The following is a 22,309-nucleotide window of genomic DNA, read 5'->3' as shown; positions in this document are numbered from 1 at the left end:
GGGGATCCCTTGCCCTTTGGGGAGAGACTCCAGCTTGAGCCTAATGGCAGCGTTGACGCTAACTCCATCCCGCATAATTTCTTGAGCACCTGCTGCGTGCCCCACCTACTTGTAGGTGCTGGGGATTCAGCCCTGAACAAAACAGGGCTCGTGGGGAAGACGGGCAGAAAATAAAGAAACTAATAACGATTTTTTAAATAGATATAGTACACGTCACGTGGGTGACGCGATTAGTGTGGTGCCTGACAGGTACCAGGTGCGCGGGAGCATCACCCTCAGCTCTGACCTTGGGGAGGACACGCTCCCCTTCTCCGCGGTTCCCCCTTCCGCCGCCAGAGGGCGCCGGTCCCTCCGTCCTCCCCGCTCCCCGCGCTCCCTCTCTGGTCCGGTGGTCACAGGGCGGCCTGGGCCGCGCAGGGTCCTGTTCTGTGACTGACCAGGGGCCCTGCCTCTCCCGCGGGGTGGGTTGCTCCTCATGACAGTAACAGCAACCGCACTATGGAGAATGAACAGCCGAGTTCCCGAGTGTATGTCGACGTCGAAGGTCACACAGCACCTCAGTCCTCAGATCCGGGTCTCCAGGCCCCATGAGCCAGGGTGCAGGGAGAGGAGGCCGCGGCGGCGGAGGGACCAGCGAGAGCAAAGGCGCGGAGGAGAGGAGAGGCAGGGGGACGTCGTGGAGCTACAGCGAAGGGTGATGCTGCTGGGGTGTGAAAACCAGGGCTGTGGGGGGGCAGGTCAGGGGAGCCGGACCACGCCGGGACTTAGCACAGGGAGGGTCTGACTCCAGGCCGTGGGCAGTGGGGAGCCACGGAAGAGTGTGGAGGGATGGGAGCGATGGGAGCCACTTTGCACTTTTGAGAAACCATCCTGGGAGCAGAGAGGGAGATGGAGTCGGGATGGACGACACTCTTAGAGGATGCCTCTAACCATGGAAGCTTCCGGAAGCCAGTTTTCAACCACGAGGGAAGCCACAGCTAGTGCGGTCAGCACTCCAGAAGGCAGAGAAGATGGAGAAAGTAAATCCGTGATATATCGCTGAGCCGCTGGAACTAGCCTCAGGGAAGACCAGCCCCCTTACCAAATTCTTCTCCCCTTGGACACTCTGTCAATTAGATTGATTCTCACTATTTCCTTGTTATGACCTCCCAGTTCATTAGGACTGTTGTGTTTCGTGTATCTTTGAAAGGCTGTGTAATATAATTGTTGTGATTGGCTGAAGAATGGTCCCCCCAAACACATCCACATCCTAGTCTCGCAACCTGTGCACGTTGCTTTATACGGCAGCACACCAACCCCAGAAAGGGACTCTGCAGACGCGATTGTGTGAGGGATCTTGAGATGCGGAGATGACTCTGGGTTACCCAGCTCGGCTCTAAGTACAATCACATGTGCCCTCATGAGGGGAGCGGAGGGATGTTGGCCACAGACAGGAGAGAAGGTGACGTGAAGGCAGAGGCAGAGATGGGGGCGAGGCAGCCACAAGCCAAGGAGACCAGCATCCAGCAGCAGCTGGAAGAGGGAGGGACCGAACTCTCCCCAAGAGCCTCCAGGGAGAGCGTGGTCCTGCCGGCACTTTGATTTTGGACCTGTGGCCTCCAGAACCCTGAGGGAGTAAATTTCTGCTGTTTTAAGCCATTAAGTTTGTGGTAATTAAACTAAATACTGCAAGCTTAAGACTAAGGATGACAGGCTGGGTTGAAGAGAAAATAAGTCCAACTACATGTTGTTTACAAGAGAGAGAATTTAAATATTAGCACCTGGAAACGTCAGAAGTAATGGGATGGAAGAATACACACTGTACACTCCTTCACCGAATAAAGCGGGGGTAGTCGTATTAGCGTTAGACAGAGTCGAATTCAAGGCAAGAAATGAACAGGAATTAAAGGAGATATTTCCTCATGGACAGAAGAGCCAACCCAACAGGAAGACGCCACAGTCCTCACCTGTCCACCCCGTAGCGTAGCTTTAAAATATCCACAGTGAAAAATGGGAGAATTCGAGGGAGAAATAGATAAATCCACTATCACAGTGGGAGCCCTTTCTCTCTCGATGGCTGAGAGGACAAGGAGAAGTAATTGGAAAGGACATTGAAGATTCAAACAACATAATTATCAACAAGACCTCATTGATGTAACTAGAACAGTGTACCACCCGCGACAAACTCCTTTCCAAATACACGCGGAATTCTCACCAAAATCAACCTTATGCCAGGCCACAAGGAAGTCCTCAAAAGTTTCAAAAGATTAAAGTCACTTATAGCAATATGTTCTCTGAGCATAACAGAATCAAGCTGTAAATCAGTAATAAAAAGGAAATGGGAAAATCCATAATTGCCTGGAAATTAAGTAACGCATTTCTAGAGAATCCATAGGTCTGAAATTTAGTAAATGTTTTGAATTGAATGAAAAGGACGATATGACACGAGAGAACGTGTGGGATACACGTACAGCAGCGCTTAGGGGAAATTTTGTGGCTTTAAATGCATATATTAGAAAGGAATGCATACATTAGAAAATTGATTCTTGATGCTCCATCCCAACAAGGTGGAAAAAGAGGATGGAATTAAACTTAAGCGTCTTGTTCATCTATTGCTGGATGGCAGTTAGTGGCTTCAAACAGCACGCATGATCCTCCGCAGTTTCTCCGCGCCGGGAATCCGGGCACAAATTCCCGGGCTCCGATCCAGACTCGCTCACGAGGCTGCAACCGAGGTACAGAGGGAATACCTTCCATCAGCCCTGCGTGGGCTTCTGAGCGTTTCTCGACCTTTCGGCGGATGTGCTTCTTCCCACTTCCGGCTGTCTCTCGGGGAGTCAGTCTTCGGGGCCTGTGCCCTCCCTCGATGCTGCAGAGCCGGGCCGGGCGCGGGCACCCCTTCCGCTGCGGGTGCCGCGCGCGCTGTGGGTGCTGCGGTTTCTCCAGGAGCCTGCGGGGCCGGGTCGGCTCTGCGCACGCGCACTAGGCTCCTGCGAAGGCTCGCTCTCCCCGCCCTGGGGGGCCGCACAGGGAGCCGGCCTGGGGGCGGGCTTGTGTGGGGGTGAGGTGCACGAATGTCGGGGGTGCCGCGGGCCAGTTGGGGGCATCCGCAGGTCCTATAGGAGTCCTCACTGGCTCACGGGTGGCCTTCTGATGGCGTGTGCGCACGGTCAGTGGGATCTGCCTCCTTTTCCTCCATTCTGCGCGGAGCCCGGGCTGCTGTTCTCCCGGCGCCCACCGTCCGGCCCGCGCAGCTCACGGCTCCGCGCTCTGGATGCGGAGAGAGACGCGGGCCTCCGCGGCGGCGTCCGGCTCGGCTGGGGCGGAGGGCGCTCAGCACCCCCTCTCTCTGTAAGGGAGCGCAAGGGGGGCCATCGTGTGAGCTAGAGGGCCCGGCCCCTGCTCTGTGTGACCCCTCCTGCTCCGCATGTGCTCTGAGAAAGTCCCATTCTCTCCTGATTCATGGCCTCTGCTGACGGATGTACTCCCCGATAGCTTGATAAATCAAAACTTTGTTCTAGGAGTTTCTCTCCAGGAACAGGCTGACCACAGGCGGGAAACACACCTACACCGTGTCCATCACAGCGGACGGGAGAATGGAGCCATGTGATGCCCGGAGCCTGGCACGCCTGGAGCGCGGCGTCCCTGGACCCCTCCTCGCTGCCCATTTTCCCTCTATAACTGCCTCAAGCTTCTGTAATCCTCGAAGATGGGTTTTTGAGACACTACTCACCCGTCTTCCCATTTGCCGGCTAATCTAATCTAATTAAACTTCCTTTCTGGATCCCTGACTCATTGTGATTAATTGGCTCAGATCGAGGGGAGCAGAGCCAGCCCATTGCTGGATATCAATGCTGGTGACCCAGATGGGACCACAGCCTCTGCCGGTGGCTCGTCGACTTGGAGGAAGCTGTTTGGGGGTTTTTCCCCACGGCTGCTGGCAGCTTTTTCTTTCCCTTTTTTCCGCCCAGGAAATTCCCCTTGTGGCTGCCTCACTGGCCGACTGCCTGGGGCAAAGAATGACTGATCCTAAGCTGAGGAGCTTGCGTCTGCAGCCAGGGGAGTCATCCGGCCTCCACCTCCCGGGTACTACATCCCTTTTTCCTTGTCTGGGGGCCTTGGTCAGGCCAAGGTCCATCTGGTTCAGGCGCCATTGTTTAGGGATAAGGTACAGAATGCCTAGGATATCGTCTGGAGGACTAGTCTCTGGCTTTGCTGTGCTGCGCACGCCTGGCCGTGAGGTCTGTTCTCCTGAGTGTGTGTGTTGCTCTGCCAGTCTGTGCGCCAGTGTCTCTCTGTGTCAGGATCCCACAGCGGACTCCTGGGACTCGTTCCGTCCTCTGTGGGGACGTGAAGTCTGCGACCTTTTCCGTCAAGGTCAAGCCAGAATTGCACATCTCAGTGGGGGCTGCTGTGTGTCAGCCCGTGGAGGAGCCTGAGAGCGCAGCCTGACCGTCTTTCCCTCTGTCTGTCTGTCTTGTCCGGCGCCTTCTTTGCCGTCATTGTGTGGAGGTCAGGTGTGGCCTCAAAGTGAGCCGGACTTGGACTTCCTGCCAAACAGGAGATTTAAGGACCTTCTGCCAGGCACCTGACCCCCACACTGGTGGTGGGAGATTAGGTCTTTGCCTGCCTCAAACCCTTCCCTCTGGCCTCTTTGGCTTGTGTTGCCCTGGGGGGGACTGTGTGCTGGGGCGCAGTGGGACGTGGCTGTGTGCCAGTTTTCCTCCCTGGCTCCACTCTGTCCGTCCCCCAGACCCCAAAATGAAAAGGCCCGCTAGGGTGCATGCTGGCCACTTGGGGTGGTTTCACTTATGAGCCCGTGACCAAGAAAAGAGTGATCTTTCCTGCAATGTAGCCTGGCCTCAGTACATGCTGAGCCCAGGAGGACAGTGGACCCCACACGGGTTGCTTGTTTATGACACCATGTTGCAACTGGAATTGTCCTGCAAGCAGGAAGGAAAGGAAGGTGCGATCCCCTACATTCAAGCCTTCGTGCTGCTGTATGTGGACCAGGGGACAGGGACAATGGATGAGGAGTCCCGGCCCCTCCTCGTCCTCCCTTTTTCCAGGCGCACCGCTCGCCCAGGGGAAGATGCCTGAGGGATCGCCAGGGCTGAGAGAGGTACTCTCTCCTTCTCAAACCCAGCAAGGGACAAAAGTCGGTCAGGGGGCCCTCCCCGGGGCGGGTCAATTTCCACTGCGACAGTATCCCACAGACATAATTGGGCAAGGGCAACTGGCCAGCTTCGTTTGCCTACAGTCTGCTTGCTCCACCTTGGATCTTTCAGTTGGAAAAATTTTATTTGCCTGAATGCCCTGATCTCCTCCTGGGACGAAACCTTCTATGTAAACTGAATGCTCAAGTGACCTTTGCTCCAGGCCAAGTAGAGGTGGAAGTGCCATGAGAACAATCATCCTTTTGGTTCCAGATGGTTCTGCTTGATGTTCAAACACCACCGCTGGACCCACTGCCACCTGAGCTCCTCAAGGAGGTGAGACCGGACGCGTGGGCGGAGGGGAAAGCTGGGAAAGCAAACACTGTTCAGCCAGTACACACAGCCTGAAGCAATATCTGTGGAGACAGGAGGCTCAGAAGGGCGTCCAGCCAGCGCTGCAGAAATTCCTGGCGGAGGGCTTAATCAGACCTCCCCAGTCGCCATGTGATCCTCCTATTCTCCTGGTCGAGAAACCCAATTCAGAGGAACAGCGGTTTCTTCAGGGCCTTCGTGCCGTAAATGAGGTGGTTCAGGACCTGCACCCTGTGGTGCCCAGCCCTTCCCCTTGCTACTCGACATTTCGGTGGAATTTGGCTGGTTTTCAGTTTTGGACTTAAAGGGCGCATTCCTCTGCATACGCTCACAGAAGAATCGCAACAACTTTGTGCCTTTGAATGGTGTGACCCAGACCCTCCGGCCGCTCAGCCATGTTGTTGGACAGCGCTCCCCCAGCACTTCAAAACTCCCCGCGCAGTTAGGGGAGGCCCTGGCTGCAGACCTGAGCTGCTCACAATCACAAGAAGGATGGCTGTGACAGTACGGGGATGACTTGCTGATCGGGAGCACCACTTAGGAGAACTTCCTGCCAACACAACCAAGACCTTGATCATTGGGCTGAATGTGGCTATCAGGCCTCACAAAAGAAAGCACAGATCTGCAAACAAAAAGTTACGCACTTAGGGTTGACCTTATCAAAAGGCCAAAGGGACCTGCTGCCAGACAGAGAGACAGCCATAGCGTGCCCGACCCTCCCACCACCCGGCGACAGCTGTGGGGATTCTGGGCAGGGCTGGTTTCTGTCGCATCTGGATCCCTAACTATAGTCTCATGGGAGAGCCCCTCTATGAGGCTGTAAAAGGGCTCGACCAGGAGCCACTAGGATGGACAAAGGAATGTCAGGTGGCCTTTGATGCCATCAAGGCACAGTTAATTTCAGCCCCAGCCTTGGGGCTTCCTAACCTGGACAAGCCCTCCAGCCTGTAAGCACGTGAAAGGCAGGGAATAAGCTCGAGGATATTAACTCAAAACCTGGGCGTGACCCCACGGCAAGTGGACTATTTTTGCAAGCAATTGGATCAGACTGTCCAAGGCTGGCCCCCTGCCTCAGGGTGGTGTCTGCTGCTTGTGACATCCTGCAGGAAGCTGAAAAATTCACCCTGGGCCAAGCGACCACGGTATCTGTGCCACAGCAAGTCCTCACAGTATCAGAACAGAAAGGGGTACACCGGCTCCCTGCAGGACGGATGGGCAGGTCCCAGGCCCTCCTTCTGGACGATCCCAATGTACGGATGCAAGTGTCGTCCTCCCCAAGCCCAGCCACCTTCTCCCTAAGGAGAGTCAGGAGCTTCAGAACATGACCGCTCACGAGTCATGGAGACGGCGCATTCTAGCCGACCCGATTTGTTGGCCTGTCTGCTGGAAGAGCCGGACCTGGAACTCTGCACAGATGGCAGCAGCTTCATGGATCAAGGTAAGAGGCACAGACACGGGGTCAGAACTTTACAAGAGACTGTAGAGGGTAAAGCCCCTCCCCCAGGGACGCGGGCTCCAGAGGCGGAAATCTTCGCCCCCCTCTGTCTGCACATCCAGTAAATATACACAGATTCCTGCTGTGCCTGTGCTGTAGTTCATGCTCACGGGCCCACCTGGAAGGAGAGGGAACTCCCAACAGCAGGGACAGAGGAGACCAGACACGCCCTGAAACGCTAGAGCTGCTTGCTGCGGTTCACGACCCTTATCGGGTAGCCATCACGCGTTGCCCTGGCCACCAGGGGGACAATACACCTGTTGCCCAAGGAGACAGACTGGCTGGCCGAGCGGCCAAACGGGCTGCTAGCACAGACACCCCTGCCGTGACGGGATCCCACTGCCACAGCTGGAGCTCGCTGCCCACAAGCCGATGTATTCTGAAAAGGATGAGGAAGGGGCTGAAGGATGGGGATGCGACACTGAACGCCCGGGAGGCAGGAAGTGGGGTGCCCGCGGGGTGGTCCTAATACCCGAGGCCCTCTTATACCCCATCCTGAGACGAGGACATGAGAGCATGGCTGTGGAAGAGATGCTGCCCTCCAGTGGGTCCAGAAGTGCATCGTAGGGCCCCACCTGCAAAAGGCCATACAACAGGTGAGTAAAAACTGCATAATCTGTGCAAAGAACAACCCAAGACCGCTCTGGTCCCCCGCACCTCAGCCCCCGACATGAAGGAATTGGCCTTCTGAAGCCTGGCAAATGGACTTTGCCCAGATGCCCCGGGCAGCTGGGAATTTTAGGTTTTTGTTAGTGTCTGTGGACACCTTTGCCGGGTGGATAGAAGCCTTTGCCACCAGGACTGAGAAAGCACCAGAAGTCACTTGCACGATGCTGAGAAATCATCGCTAGGTTTGTCTGCCTTAGGCCTTGCAGAGCAATAACGGACCAGCTTTTGTCTCCCAAATGATGCAGCGAGTGTCCAGAGGCTTAGCCGTCTGATGGACGCTACTCTCAGCTTGGAGACCCCAGGCATCTGGAAAGACGGAGAAGATGAATCCCGCCTTGCAGAAGACCAGTGCAGAATCTGTCAGGAAGCACAGCTAACTTGGCATGAGGCACTGCCCCCAGCCCTGCCGCGGGTTCCAGGAGCTCCCCATCGGTCCTTTCAAAATTCCATATGGGAGACCCGTTCAGGCATCTTCCCCTGGGACTGATCTCTGCATGTTTTAAGGGACGTCACGATTGCTAATTACGTTAAATCATTAAGCTCGGCATTAACTTCTGTCCATGAATTTGCTTATCTGTCTGACGTCCCTCCACATGCCTTCCGACCTGATGATCATGTTTCACTGAAAACTTGGAAAGACCAGGGACTCGAAAACCAGTCGTCACCCAAATGGACGGGCCCTTTGAGATTCTTCTCACCACTCCTCCGTAGAGCTGGGACCCAGAAAACCCACATGCTGTCCTGATATATGGCCTCTGCTTACGCATGGACTCCCCAAGAGCTTAATAAATTAAAACTTTGTTCTATTAGCTTCTTTCCAGGAACAGGCTGACCACACGCGAGAAACACACCTACAAGGTGTCCATTGCAGCTGACAGAAGAATGGAACAGTGTGATGCCTGGAGCCCAGCATCCCTGGACCCCTCCTCGTGGCCCATTTTCCCTCTCTAACTGCCTCAAGATTCTGGAGTCCTTGCAGATGGCTTTTTGAGACATTAGTCACCTGTCTTCTGATCTGCCAGCTGATCTACTCTAATTAGACTTCCTCTCTCGATCCCTAACTCACTGTGATTCATTGGCTCAGATGACGGCAAGCAGAGCGAGCCCATTGCTTGGTATGAACTTTCCTCTGAGGGAGAAATCAGGGGCAAAGGAGGCCTCTCTTGGCGCTGAGCTGTGCCGCCTTGGGGCGGGGGTGTCTGTCTAAAGTGAAGCTGTTCTCTTACCCTCGTCAGGGCTTCCAGATTGTTTTGCCCCAGTGCTGTCCTGGAACTTCTCTGCTGGACTCCTTGACTCCCACGAGGGCCCTCTCCTCCACAGGTGACCGTTATTTCACTCTACAGAAACAGAAACCAGTTTAAGAGGCAAAGCATTTATTTGGGATCAAAGAATTGCAATTGGGGAGCACAGATTCAGGGAGAAACCCAAAGAGCGTCCCGGTTACAGGAGAGGGCTCAGGGCTTTTATGGGGAGAAGGAGGAAGGTGAGGTGAGTTGTATGAAGGCCGAGTTCTTTGGTGCGCGTCGAGGTGAGGCTAGGTTTGTACTTCGTAGACTGGCTTGACATTCGGTCATCAGGCAAGAGGCTAGACTTGTACCCCATGGACGGGTTAGCAATTAAGCCATCAGCAAAGTCCAGTTCCATCACTTCTCACAGACAGGATGTTCTTGTCCTTGCTGACTTCTTGAAGTGCTGGAGGTTTGGTCCAGTTTGGAACATAAAGAAAACAGGACATGCAAGGCAATTCCTCTGAAGTGGCTGCTCTCGCTCTGTTTTAATATGGCTCCACTCTTGTCATCTTTCACAGTCAAAATCGGTGTCTTTGGGGGTAGACAGTAGAAAATTCTTATGCTGTCACATTGATAATGTCACTCTCCATCTTTCCTCAAATTTCCCCTTTTTATAAGGATAACAGTCATATTGGATTAGAGCCCACACAAAGGACCTCATCTGTTTTTAAAAAACCAGTTTATTTAGGTGTAATTGATATAGAGAACTAACGACCTCATCTTAACTTGATCATCGGCAAAGACCCTGTTAGCAAACAAGGTCACATTCACAGGTATTGGGGGTTAGGTCTTCACGATTTTGGGGGGGCCACAATTCAACCCATGACGACGCCTCCCCACTCTTGACACTTTTTCAGGTTACAGCATTGCTGGTCCAGTCTGACCTGCTGACTCTGCCCACTACACGGTGGCTTTTGCAACTGTCTTCAGTCTGACGGTGAAGCACCTTTCACTGCAAACTCACTCAACAGCGGACTGATAATCCAGTGGGCCTTCCCTCCCTGTGGTCCACGGGCCTGCGGTGTGCTAAGTGCTGAAACAGCCTTCCAAAACCAGCTCTGAAAGAGTCCCCACTCACCCCCCTCACCTTCTCCTAGCGTCTACACCTGAGGAAGACAGATTGGCCACTGAAAGCAGAAGTTCCCAGAAAGGGGTCATCTCCCCTTGGCCACTTCCTGGACAATGATCACGACAAAATGGTGGGGGATTATGGGCTGTAAAGTCTGGGGGGTCCCCGAGACCACCCTCGGGTTGGACAATTTGCTGGAAGGACTCACAGAACTCATGGAAAGCTGTTCCACTCACGGTTATGGTTTATTACAGAGAAAGGAACAGATTAAAATCAGCCAGGGGAAGAGGCGCATGGGGCAGAGTCCAGCAGAGACCAGGCGTGAGCCTCCAGTTGTCTCTCCTCGTGGAGTCTTGGGTGATGCTAACGCTTCCAGCAAGGATGTGTGACGACAATCACGGAGTATTTCCAACCAGCTCACCTGAGCCTTGCCGTCCAGAGTTTTTACTGACACTTGGTCACATAGACATGATTGACGACCTGTGTGGCTGACCTCGGACTTCAGCCCCTCTGGAGGCTGAGCAGATGCCATTGGCCCAGAGCCACCACCATAAATCATTGTCCCCATAGACTATCTGGCCCATCCCAAAGCCCCCAGGTAAACAAAGACACTCTTATCGGGCAGGACAGTCCAAAGGCTTAAGATCGCCTCCCAGGAGCCAGGCAAGACCTCTCTCTGGGTGAAGTTAATTCTTTACTATACATGGGGGTTATACAGACTGATTTGACAATTCAGAATTCCACCTTGACCAGGCCTGGGCATGATGCTTCTTTCTTTCCCCTACTAACATTTCCCGGCCAGCCTGGTTGGTTCATCCTCCGGCACAGCCCACAGGGGCCTAGGAGACCCCAGGTTAATTCTGGTTCAGCCCCCTGGCTTCTCTCGTTGGGTTGATATGATCCTGGATCACAAAGATAATGGCCGCTTGGTTGAGTACACTGCTTGCTGAGTTACCCCCTTTGTGGTCATGTGGGTGTCAAGGTAGGAAATGCAATGAGTTTCGAAAAATGTAAAAATCACTTTGTTCCACTCACACATGACTCTTATGGATGAAAGGTCTGGGTGCAAATAGGGGATGGACGGAACAAAAGGGTGAAGTTATAGCTCCTGGAGGGGACACACTGACTTTGTGGCCGTGCAGGGGCAACAATAACCTCAGTGCTTGGGGAGGGAACACCACAGGCCCCCGAGCACGGTACTCAAGGGGAAAACAGTGAGTGCTCCCTTTGTCCCATGGATTCAACACTGCCGCCTGAGTCCAGAAACAGCTGCTGCTGACACTCAGGTCTGCTGCTGGGTGTCATCCTCATCTGTCTGCTGTGAAACAGGAAACCTGTGTGGATATGCCGTCCACAGCGCCTCCCTCCTGTGTACACAGAGACACAGACTGACAAACCTCGATTCAGGCTGACTGACTCAGCTCACGTGCCTCCCCCAGCACCTGGTCATCCTCGAGCTGTGCCATGTACGGCAACTGAGGCTGTACCCGCTCGGTGCCACTGCCCATGTGGCTCAGCCAAACCTGTGAGATGGTGATCCAAGGTGGGTTTCACAACAACTTGTGTCCTGTGTCCCTTCAGGTTACATGTTTGTATGCGGGGAAAATGGGCCACAAAGTGTCTATCCACTGGGGCTTGGGTTGTTTTTTGGCCTGTCTATCGCTCCCTGTAATTATTGGCAATGTCACCAAAGATCAGCAGGTCCGTCTAAAGTCGCTTGCTTGGGTTGTAGACCACATCCTGGCTGCATAAAATAAGACCCACTGTTCTCCCCGGGACGTGTTCACAGTTGTCTGACGCTGGACCACGGGGAGCGTGACTGAGGTCAATCCTGCAGGTTGACCTTGTGTTGCTTCCTGGCGTCCTGTTGATGGTCATCTCCATTCAATGCTGGATGAGACAAATTGAAGAGACTGGATCCCAGAATCTATCAGTCAGACTAGTCAGAGTGGCCAGTGGAGTGGTATGCTCACGTGAAAATTCAAGTCTGACCAAAAATGTGTCATGCCAAGGACATTCATTGTTCATTGTTGAGGGAGGCAACCCACAATAGGAACGGAGCCTCCCTGTGTATTCTCATGGGCATGACTAGAATCTTTGTCCTGACTGCTCTTGGTCCAGGCCATATCTTAGGGTTATGTTTACAGCAAGCAGCCTTGAAGGGTGAGTTAACATTTCCCCCAAGATCCAGCAGGCTTCCTACTGCTTCTGTAAAAGTGGAGGATTCCCCAAGCTCTGTGTTCTCCAGGGGGAAACAGCCCTAAAGCACGTGCAGTACACTCTGGCTCCCTCTGCGTCCGCCCCATGGTTCTTGGGGGGAAAAGAGGAACCAAAACAAATACACTGACACTCGTACTTTTGATGCGCTGTGAGTATCGAAGTCGTTTGTCTCTGACCCAGGTATTTTGTGTCGTCTGCCAACATTTATGAAACGGCTTCAGAATAATTTGTTGGCTTGTAAATGGAGTAAATTCCTAGACCCTGACAGTTCTACTGGTGAATCCCATCAAACATTCAAAGAAGAAATAACAACCTCATACAAGCTGTTTCAGAGAATAGAGGTAGAGGATACTTGCCAACTTATTTTAGGAGGCCGGCATGAACCAGATACCAAAACCAGAAAAAAGATGTTACAGAAAAAGAAAAAAATCACAGACCAACATCCCTCGTGAAAACAGATGCAAAAACTCCTAACATTACAGGCTTTTAATTAATGCCAGCCCTGATATCGGGTCCCCTACCTTGAACCCAGCATAAATGGGTTAAAACCAAAAGCATTCATTCTAATTCCCTGCTTGTTTAGTTACACTCTTTTGTAAATATCTGCTTCTTTAAGCTTTGACTTCCTGAGCTTTACAAGGGAAATAGAAGTTACAAATTCTTAAAGCCCAGGTGGCCTCAGCTGGGCTCCCACTAAAGTTGTGGCTGATCACAGGTCCTTGAAGTTTATCACAGGGAAGCTGATGTCCAGAGATATCAAGAAACTAAAGCTTCTCAGGCTGAACTCCTTGGCTTCCTGGTGCCAGAAACCACCACAGAGACAGAGCCAAGGCCATCCACCTGTGAAATTCCTTATCTCCTCCTTTCCTACAAGCAGCTGAAGGCTGGTGGGAAAACGCCAGCCAGCAAGGTCACAGGTTTCCCCCTCCCCACATTCCTCACAAAGCTTTAAAACCCTTCACCCGCTTCTTAACGGGGAGCTAGCATTCTAAAGGCAGTAGCTGTTGCTTTGCTCCCTCTGCCCGGCAAAGAAAGTAAAGATGTTTTCCTTTTCCACTCAAGACTCTGTTCTCGTTATTTGGATTGGCACCGGGTTCAGAGACCGGACTTCCGGTTATGCTAACAAAGTATGAAGAAACAGAATCCACCGATGTATACCACGACCATATAAGGTTTAACCCAGCAGCACAGGTGTGCTTAACCTTCAAAAGTCAATGTGGCACAAGTGTCCATGCCTTGTGTCCGAGAGCAGCCGGTGGCAGCTCTGAGCGGGAGAGGCAAGTTTGGATCCCCACCATGGCTGTCAGTTTCAGCTACTTGAAGTCTGTGTGTGCCCAGCAACAGTATTGTCACTCCTAAAGGGATTAATATGCAGATCTAACAGAGGATGGAAATTAAGTCGAGATCAAATAACTTTGCCAACTACAGTTGATTGTTCAAAGTTCCTGGGCAGATGGGCGTTGAAGATGGACCTCCTGGGAGGAAGATGCACCCACACGTGTAAAGACGGAAGGAGGGACTGGGAAAGTGGCCACACTATGAAAAACAGCGGGAAACACAAAGGAACCCGACAATTTTAAGGACATGATAACAACTAGAAGGAAAACTGAGAAAATCAGTATCGAGAAGAGCGAACTATTAAATTTTCACCAGTCAGTTGGGAGCACAGTTTTCTCTAGTAAATTAGCAACTACACAGGATGTTCCTTTTATGCATCTATCTCCAGAATTAGGTGACAGAGAGGCCTGGCAAGAAAATACCAGTGCACGGGAAGAAGGTATGGCCTGGCGAGCAGAAGCTCTGTAGCAGCAGAAAACAGCAGACGGAGAACAAAGAACCGCAGAAAACAAAGGAAGAAAATGGAAAAGGAAGCACGGGGAGGACAGAAGAAGGAACAATGGAAACTGACCTGAAACTTTCATAACACGTCCTTCAAACGTCCTAGCGCCAGAGGAGGAATCTGAGCTCCACACCCAAACAACATTTGTGTATTTAAGAGTATTTTCAGAATGCAAACCTTGATTTTCATGCACTCATCAGGCCACCCAGCATTCCCCCAAAGTACCTTGAACTCTTGGGGATCGCGACTCAGAAGAACAAAGGACTTAGAAAATATTTTCTTCAACATGCTGCAAATATGACAATTGTTTTAAGACGAATTATTATAAGTGGAATATGCCAGCACCTCCTCAAGCCGGTGTTTCTAGCTAAATAAATGGGTTCAAATAACTTTATACTGGAAGAAACCGCTGCTGTCTATTATGCTTTCCTTCAATGTGCAGAGTGATAAAATACATAATTTTAAATACTTTTTGTTTCCATGATTATGGAGAGGCCTAAGGGACTGCATGGGACTTAGGGAAGGACTCCAATACCTAGTTGGGATCGGTGGGCGGGGTCCGGGGAGAGACGGCAGGGCTGGAGGCGGCCTCAGGAGGCTGGGCCTGCAGATGGGGACCCGAAAGGGGCGGGGCCTGAGGGTCTAGTGGAACAGGAGGGCGGGGCCCGGGAGATGGGGATCTGGTCGAGGTCCCCTGGCATTTATGGGGGTGGGTGGTGGAAAATTGGGAAGGGTTTCCGGGGCGCTGGGGGAAACCTCAGGAAGAAGGGTCCAATGCAAGGGGGTGCTAGGATGTAGAGAAGTGACAGGTTCCTTTGGGGGGCTCTGTGGGGCTCCGAGAGGTGCGGAGCCTGAGAGAAGGTGTCTATGAGGGTGGTGTGCAAGGGCGCGAACGGCTAGCTGATGATGGGGGGCTGGACCTGAAGGTTTGGAGACGGTTCGATCCAGGAAGGGGCTTGGGATACGAGTGTCCTGGCCGGCGGGAAACCGACAGTGCGTCCTGGGCTGCAGGAGACGGACTCCGCCGGTGGGACCGCCCGCGGCCCGGGAGGATCGGGCCTCGTCGTCCCGGGAGCGCTCCACGTCGCGTGGCCGCGGCACCGCCCGCTCGTCCTCCCGAGAGAGCGGCCGCGGAGGCCGGGGTCGAGGCCGCCCTGCCCGCCCCTCGCCCTCGCCCACAGGTGTGTGCCGGGCGCCCGTGGGAGGGGGTGGAACGGACTAGAACGCGGAGGAGCCATCCCGTAACCCCGCCTCCTCTTCTCTCCACCCCCGCCCCGCCCCCGTCCTAGGTGGTCGCGTGCCCCGTTTCGACCCCACAGCCTTTGTGAAAGCCAAGGAGAAGAAGCAGAGAGAGATCAAGATGAAGTTAGCGCGCATTTCCCCTCTCCTGCCCATACCCCGCCCCTTTGCCTGGTCCCCTGACCTGTGCCCTCATCTATCCCGGTCTCCATCACCTGTCTCCATCACCTGTCGCCTGCTCCATCTCTCCCCTTCCCCTAGCGGCTCCTTCTTCTCACCTGACACCCCCCTGGCACGGTCTGTGACTCCGCATGCTTTCTCCCTACTTAGGCCACGTGACCTCAGGTGGGTCAGCGGCCTTGGCTGTGGTCCCCGGGGGCGCAGCGCCGCCCTTCCCCATATTGCTTGGGCGCACAGGCGGGCGTCTCCTTCCCGCTCCCCAGGCAGCAGCAGCGGAACCGACTGGGCAGCGGAGGAAGCGGGGACGGCCCGTCCATCTCCTGGTCTCGCCAGACTCGGGCCCCCGCCGCCGTGAGCGGCCGAGGGGACGCGGCCACCCGCTCGCGGAACCGCAGCTCCTCGGGTAACGGGGCGGAGCGCGGCCGGCGGGCGGGCGGGGCGGCGGGCGGGGCGGAGGCTGAGCGCGTCCTTCTCCCCCTAGTGGACAGTGTGCGCAGCCGCGGCTCGTCCGCCAGCTCCTGCAGCGAGTTGGAGGATTTCTCGGAATCGCTGCCTAGAGGGTAAAACTCGGGCTGGGGACCGACCGCCTCCAGCGGGTGTCTGCGGAGACTGGAAACAGTCTTCTGCGGGGAAACTGGGTGCTGGAGCCTTGAAACGACGGAGGGCGGGGTGGGAGGGCCCAAAGACCCCCAATGGTCCCTGATTCCTCCCTCCCCCAGCGCTGGCCGCCGCGGGAAGCCGCCCAGCCCCACCACCTGGAGCGGGTCCAGCAGGGTGCGTGTCCTTCTCGGGCCCTGGAGGAGGTGGGGCGGCATGACACCACCGGAAGCCAGGTCGGGGGGATGCTGGGGGCAGAGGACGCTGGTCAGAGCACCTGCTCTGGCCTCGAATTGCCGGATCTCAAACCTGGCTCCCCATCCTGTCACGTCTGACTCACGGTAGTTACTTAGCTCTCCGTGCCTCGGTTTCTTTATCGGTGAAGTGGGGTTGGTTAGACTATTCACGTCAAGGGTTCTGGGGCAGATGCGAGGAGGTCATTTTGCACAGAGGAAGTGCCCCTTAGGTGCCAGCCTTCATTTTTTCTGAGGTCCTTAGGTTCAGAATTTCCGGTAGGATGTAGGGGGCAGGAATAGAGGGAGGGTGCCTCACCCCCTCGTGCCTCCCCCAGCAGCAGAAGGCCACGCCCCTCGAACGCGGCCGCCATCAGAGACGCCTGGCCCATTCGGGGGGCTGGGTCCCCATCAAAGGTGAGCCTGGGCCTCCTCCTCCCCCCCCACCTGCCCCAGGGCGGGCTGGGATGGCGCCCAGGGCGCTGGTTGGCCGCGAGCTCCCGGGGCTCAGGCCCCTCCCAGCCCCATGCCCCCTGCTCACGCAGACTACAGCTCGGACCACCAGGCGGCCGACATGGCCGAGATAGACGCCCGCCTGAAGGCCTTGCAGGAATACATGAGCCGGCTGGACACGCGGTCGTGACCGGGTAGGGGAGCCGGCCCCTGCACCCCCCTCCCCCGGGAGTCGGCGCGGAGGCGGGGCCTGCGTCCTTCCGGCCCCGCCCAGGCCCCGCCCCTCCTGCCCTCCGGGTCTCAGACTTGAGGCCCTGACCCCGCCCCCTCCCCCTGCCTTGCCTGCTAGGAGGGGGGCTGGGTGCGTTTTGTAAATAAACTCTCCTTTGGGATCCCTCAGCTTATGACTAAGGGTGGCGGAGGAGAGGGAGGTGTAGGGAATGGGTGCGGGTGGCATTGGGACCTGTGTGTGTTTCTGGGCCCGTCTGTGCCTGGGAGGCAGCTTGGGGTTCCGGCTCAGGAAGAACTCCTGCCCTCCCTAAAGCAATGAGAGTGGGGGTCAGGAGCGGTGGTAGTGAGCAGCCCGTCCCCAAAGGAGTCCAGGCAGAGAGGCACAGACGTCGTTGGCTGTGTGGTGGAGAGGAGGTGTTTGCAGCAGGGTTCATTGCCCCAGGGGACCCCGAGCTGCTGTGAGTGACTCGTGGGTCGACTTGGTGCTGATTTCTGCCCTCTGCCCGGAGACCTCTGGGTTCTGAGCTGTGATGTGGCTTCGGAGCTGGGATCTCGGGGGTCTTGGTTCAGGGTTTGGGTCTCTGGGTTCTGGGCACCAGGGAGGACAGAGTGCTGGGAGCTGGGGGAGTGGTTGGGTCATGAGGGAGGCAGAGAGGAAGGGAGGCAGGTGGCAGGACACAGGGTCACAGTGAGTGCATCTTTATTGGAGGGGGAGGCAGGGGGTTTCTGACTGGAGTGGGCAGGCAGGGCCTCAGTATCGGTAGTGTGGCCAAGTCTGGATGATTTCATAGAGCCGGTCACCTGGAGAGTCTGTGTCCCGCACGTCCCGGTGTCCTTTGACCTCATAGTTGGTCCTCAGGGCGCCCCGAGCCACACCACAAGCCAGCAGACTCTGGGCTGCCCTGAGGGCTCGTTGCGGGGGTGCCCGATCTGGGGAGGCAGAGGCAGGAGTCAGGCTGGGCCCTGGACAAGCAGAGGTCCAGGGGGCAGTGGTTCGCATGGTGCCCTCCCAGCTGGCCCTCTGGGGCCCAGATCGGTCTCTGCCACTCCCTAGCCGTGGCTCCACCTCTCTGTGCCTCAGTTTCCTCACTGTGACAGGACAGAATCATGGCAGCTGGCCCCAGGGCTGTGGGACGATAACATGTCACTTTGTGCACAGAGGAAGCCCTCCGCAAGGGTCGCTGTCAAGATCCTTGCTGAGCCTCCTTTCTCGGCCCCAGACCTCGGGCTCCTGCCCACAGGGTAGTGGCCATTCACCCTGTGCTCCTTCGGGGCCGTGGACGGGCCCAAGACCCTGGTACAGATGACCGAATCCTCCCCAGGACCGCGGGCTGGAAACGGTCATGTCCAGAGGGGACAATGAGGCTCCGAAAAGCAGGTCACTAGCCCGAGGTCACAGAGCTTGTAGGTGGCAGAGCCTCTGAACCACCACCCACCACGCCCTGCGGTCCCCCAGGCCCATGTCCGCGCCTGTCCCGACGGCTGGACAGTCACTTACCCATGTAGTTACCCATGAAGCTGATGCCGATGGACTTGGGGTTCCAGGTGGGACCTGAGTGGGCGCCCTGAGTGTCCCAGCCCCGGCCCTCATACACAAGCCCGTCTTCTCCGATCAGGAAGCTGTGGGGTGGGGGGTTGAGGAGTGAGGAGGGGTTTCCTGGGGAAGGAGCCCCTGTCCCTCCTCCACTCAGCAACCCTGAGTCACTACTGCCTCTATTCTGCGGATGGAGAATCAGAGAGGTGCAGAGCTGCCCACGGTCACACAACGGGTCAGGGGCAGAGTCAGGATTTTCACCCAGGTCCCCATGATTCCCACCCACATGGTCTGACTCCTTGCTCTCTCCTGCCTCCCTGGAGAATCTGTCCTGCTCTCGATGAGTCCTCACATGCGGTCCTCCGAGGCAGGCCCTGTGTCATCCCCACTTTAAGCTGAGGAAGCAGAGACGTAGGAAGAGAGGTGCTTTGCCCGAGGTCACGCCCCATGACCCCTGCCTCTCAGAACTCGCCACCAAGGAGCTCTTCCACCGTCACCTGAGCCCCTTGCTGCTTCCTGCTCCGTGCTGGGGTCCCTGAGTGACGGGATCAGGGACTCAAGGGCTGGCACCACAAGCCGACCAGACCCTGGAGCCCCAGCATCCGCCTGTGAGCTTTCCAGTCCCGGCAGGCGATCCTTAAGACCCCTCGTCCCCCTGGTCTCGGTGGAGCGAGTCTGCCTGGCATGTGGATGAGCCAGAGGAGCAGCACGTGAGCCGCAGTGTCTGCTTCCCCAGCCCTCGGCCCCCAGGGTCCCCAGTGATGCACAGAATGTCGGAACTTTCCCCTCTGGGTCCTGAACCTGCCACTTCGGAAGCCAGACTCTCAGAGTCTGGCTGTGAAGAGACTAGAAATGCCACAATGACACTTCCCCCCAATCACCCCCCCAGGACTAGGTGGTCATGGTCCTGCCACAGCCACAGCCCCTGGAAGGCATCGCGGCTCCCTGTGCGTTTCTTTATGGAGGCGTCTCCCCGAAACCTCAGCCCCACAGCAGGGGGCACAGTCAGGGGCCCATTCTACAGGTGAGGAAACTGAGGCTCAGAGAGGATGTGATGTGATGAGGAAGGGGATGCAGAACGTTTGAGTCAGACTCTGAGCCCTAAAACCTGAGCGCTGACTTCAGTCTGCTTTTCTGTAAGGCGACTGAGGCCAGAGGCTGCGGCCCAGGCTCGGCTCTGCTGACTTCATGGAAACATCTAGAATGGAGCACCTGACTCTTGGGAACAAAACCTTGAAGTTGGAGCCTTTGAATCGTAAGATTACAGCCTGAAGAGCTGGGGATACCCTTGGAGGCTTCTAGATTTCTCTGGTTGAGGTCCTCAGACCCCCTGGCCTCCCCTCGCCCTCCCGAAGCAGTTAAGGGTGGGACCTGGGGACCTGAGTTCCCAGAAGTGGATTCTGGGGCAGCCTGAGGTCTCAGAACCTGTGGGGTCAAACGCTCTCTGGCAGTGGGACCCCGTGTGCTGGACCCCAGCCTGTCACTCTGGACAGGGCGCTGGTGGCATGGGCCCCAGAGGCTAACCTGACTGTGCCAGTCCCTGTTCCTGCCCCTCACCCTGGAGTCTGTCGCCTCACAGCAGCCAGAGGGCGCTCCATCCACTGCGCGGCCCGTCCCTCCCGAGGCGCCTGCCTTCTCAGAGCAGAGCCACGTCCTCCCTGTGGCCCACTAGGCCCTCCAACCCTCCTCATGCCATCCTGGCTTCTGTCCCTCAGGGATGACCCACGTACTGGCCTCAGGGCCTTTGCCCCACCCGCTGTCCTCCTAGCTCACTGCACTCTTCCCTCAGCTCCCCCATCCTCTTCCTTTTTATTGTCACTCCTGTCACCATGTGACTCCATCCACTGACTCTGCTCGTTTGTCCCTGCTGGTGTTTAAACCTTTGGGCTGCATTCCCACTGTGCGTGGCTGTGTCCCCATGCCAGCATCCGGCACTCGGCCTGACACATAGAAGGTGCCAATGGCAATAGTCCGTGCATCTGGGGCCCGGACTCCATGCCAGGCGGTGTCCTAGGAGCCTTGCCCGCAGTGGCGGTTGGCGATCACGTGGGCACCATCCGCTGACTGTACACAGGAGGAGGACACTGCAGCTCAGAGGCTGAGTGACCGGCCTGGGTCTCCGCCGTCAGCAGGGGAGCTGGGACAGGGACCCAGCCCCGCGCTCACCCAGCCTGCTGTCTGCCTCCCAGCACAGGCGCAGACAGTCTAACGGGACTCCAGGGTGGAGGGCACCTTGGTGCGTGTTGGCAAAGTCTGTCCTTCCCCGGGGAGCAGAGCTGGCCGTCAGCCCCTTCCCCTCCTCCAGCATTTTCGTGCTGCCTGCACGTGCCCAGCCCTAGGCGGTGACCCCGGAGAAACGAAGCTGCCCGGGGTGTCAGCCTGGCGGCTCTAGAACCGGGACCCCGTGTCTCCGGGGCCTGCACACCTTCCCCTCCTCCGGCCTCCCCTCCGCACTCACTTGTAGGTCACGTCGCACCAGCCCCGGGTCCGGGCGTGGTAATGCTGCACGTTCTGGACCTGCCTCATGCACGAGGCCGGCGTGTCACAGGGGATGGCCGCCGTGTGTGACACCACCACGTAGCGCACGGGCAGGTCCAGGCGCTGTTCGCACCTGGACGGCAGGGCCCCCCACTCTCTCCGGGGCACGATGGGGCCGCATGGGGTGAAGTCTTCTTGAGTCGCCCCGAGTCCCAGGAGGGTGAGAAGGGTCCAAGTGAGCAGGGCACAGGGGCTGGACATGGCGGGCGGGGCACACAGGGACGTCTAGGAGCTCGCGGCTGGCCAGGCCGCCTTTATATGCTGGAGCGGAGCAGCAGGAAAGGCCTTGCTTCACACCCTGGCGGGACTCCCAGGGCAGCTGACAGGGACCTCAGACTCTGCTTCCTCCTCTGGCAGGGCTGCCACCGGATGCGGTGTGGTTGGTCCAGGTGAGGTGGGGCGGGGGAGCCCACGACAAGGCCGGGCGGAAGGGGAAGGGCACACAGGCCCCTGGGCGCTCACCCCGAGGTCTCTGGCCCACCAGGGCCTGGATCCCTGCCCTGCCCAGTCCCCACTCCCAGAGGCCTTGGGCAATGGGAGCCTCACAGCAGAGAAAGGGCGGGGCCTCATCTCCCTCCGCCCACGGGGACTGAGATCACCAGAGTCCTGGTCTTAAACTCTCCTCCCAGGTCCCAACGCGATGTCCCTAACTCTTTGAGCAGACTGCAGAGCTGAGCCCCGGGAAACCCGCTCCACGGCTGGGGAGCCTGAGGTCCAGAGAAGGGACGTCGGTGCTGAGACATGGGAGACGGTGGGGCCTGGTGGTCGGAGCCCTGATTCAGGGCCGGGCTGCCTGGGACTGAATTCCGGGCCCATTCTAGGGTGTGAGCTGGGGCCAGTGACCTAACCAATCTGTGCCTCAGTTTCCCCACTGCAAAATGGGAGGATAATGGAAAGTCCCTGACTCGCAGGTCGGTGTGGGATCAAATGGGCTGAAAGGGTGCAGCACTGAGACGTTGGCTCCTGCTGCCCCACAAGTGCCCGGGGACAGGGACTGAGACCTGCCCTTGGTGTGAGCCACGTGCTTTCCGTGGGGGCCACTGGCAGCTCCATTGTGCACAGGAGGGGACTGAGGTTCAGAGAGGGACAGCCATCTGCCCAGGGCCACTCAGGGGCTTGGGGTCAGCTGTTGGGGCAGAAGGCTTTCCTGGGGCCCCTGCCCTGCCCGGGCGTTCCTCCTGCCTCCTCAGCATCTGGTGCGCTCAGGGCGGACGG

General features: G+C 56.6%; 2 protein-coding genes and 1 pseudogene across 2 annotated transcripts; 2 read left to right on the top strand and 1 right to left on the bottom strand.

Annotated features, from left to right (window-relative positions):
- The first annotated feature begins 13,365 nt into the window (after positions 1-13,365).
- On the top strand, positions 13,366-14,301 carry LOC139073687 (receptor-binding cancer antigen expressed on SiSo cells pseudogene; annotated as a pseudogene).
- A 460-nt stretch (positions 14,302-14,761) lies between these two features.
- Positions 14,762-17,027, top strand: LOC139073686 (centrosomal protein CCDC61-like). Its single transcript, XM_070559526.1, has 8 exons — positions 14,762-14,798; positions 15,016-15,270; positions 15,379-15,454; positions 15,772-15,911; positions 15,990-16,068; positions 16,228-16,282; positions 16,677-16,755; positions 16,884-17,027. The coding sequence occupies exons 1-8, from the start codon at positions 14,762-14,764 to the stop codon at positions 16,979-16,981; spliced, it is 819 nt and encodes a 272-aa protein (XP_070415627.1). The 3' UTR covers positions 16,982-17,027.
- Positions 17,028-17,705: 678 nt separating this feature from the next.
- On the bottom strand, positions 17,706-21,449 carry LOC139085497 (peptidoglycan recognition protein 1-like). Its single transcript, XM_070633040.1, has 3 exons — positions 21,015-21,449; positions 18,521-18,642; positions 17,706-17,952 (listed from the first exon to the last, which is right to left on the bottom strand). The coding sequence occupies exons 1-3, from the start codon at positions 21,293-21,295 to the stop codon at positions 17,774-17,776; spliced, it is 582 nt and encodes a 193-aa protein (XP_070489141.1). The 5' UTR covers positions 21,296-21,449; the 3' UTR covers positions 17,706-17,773.
- Positions 21,450-22,309: the final 860 nt, after the last annotated feature.

Source organism: Equus przewalskii, chromosome 9, assembly GCF_037783145.1.
Source record: "Equus przewalskii isolate Varuska chromosome 9, EquPr2, whole genome shotgun sequence".
Classification (NCBI taxonomy): Eukaryota; Metazoa; Chordata; class Mammalia; order Perissodactyla; family Equidae; genus Equus; species Equus przewalskii.
This window is presented reverse-complemented; position numbering and strand designations above follow the sequence as displayed.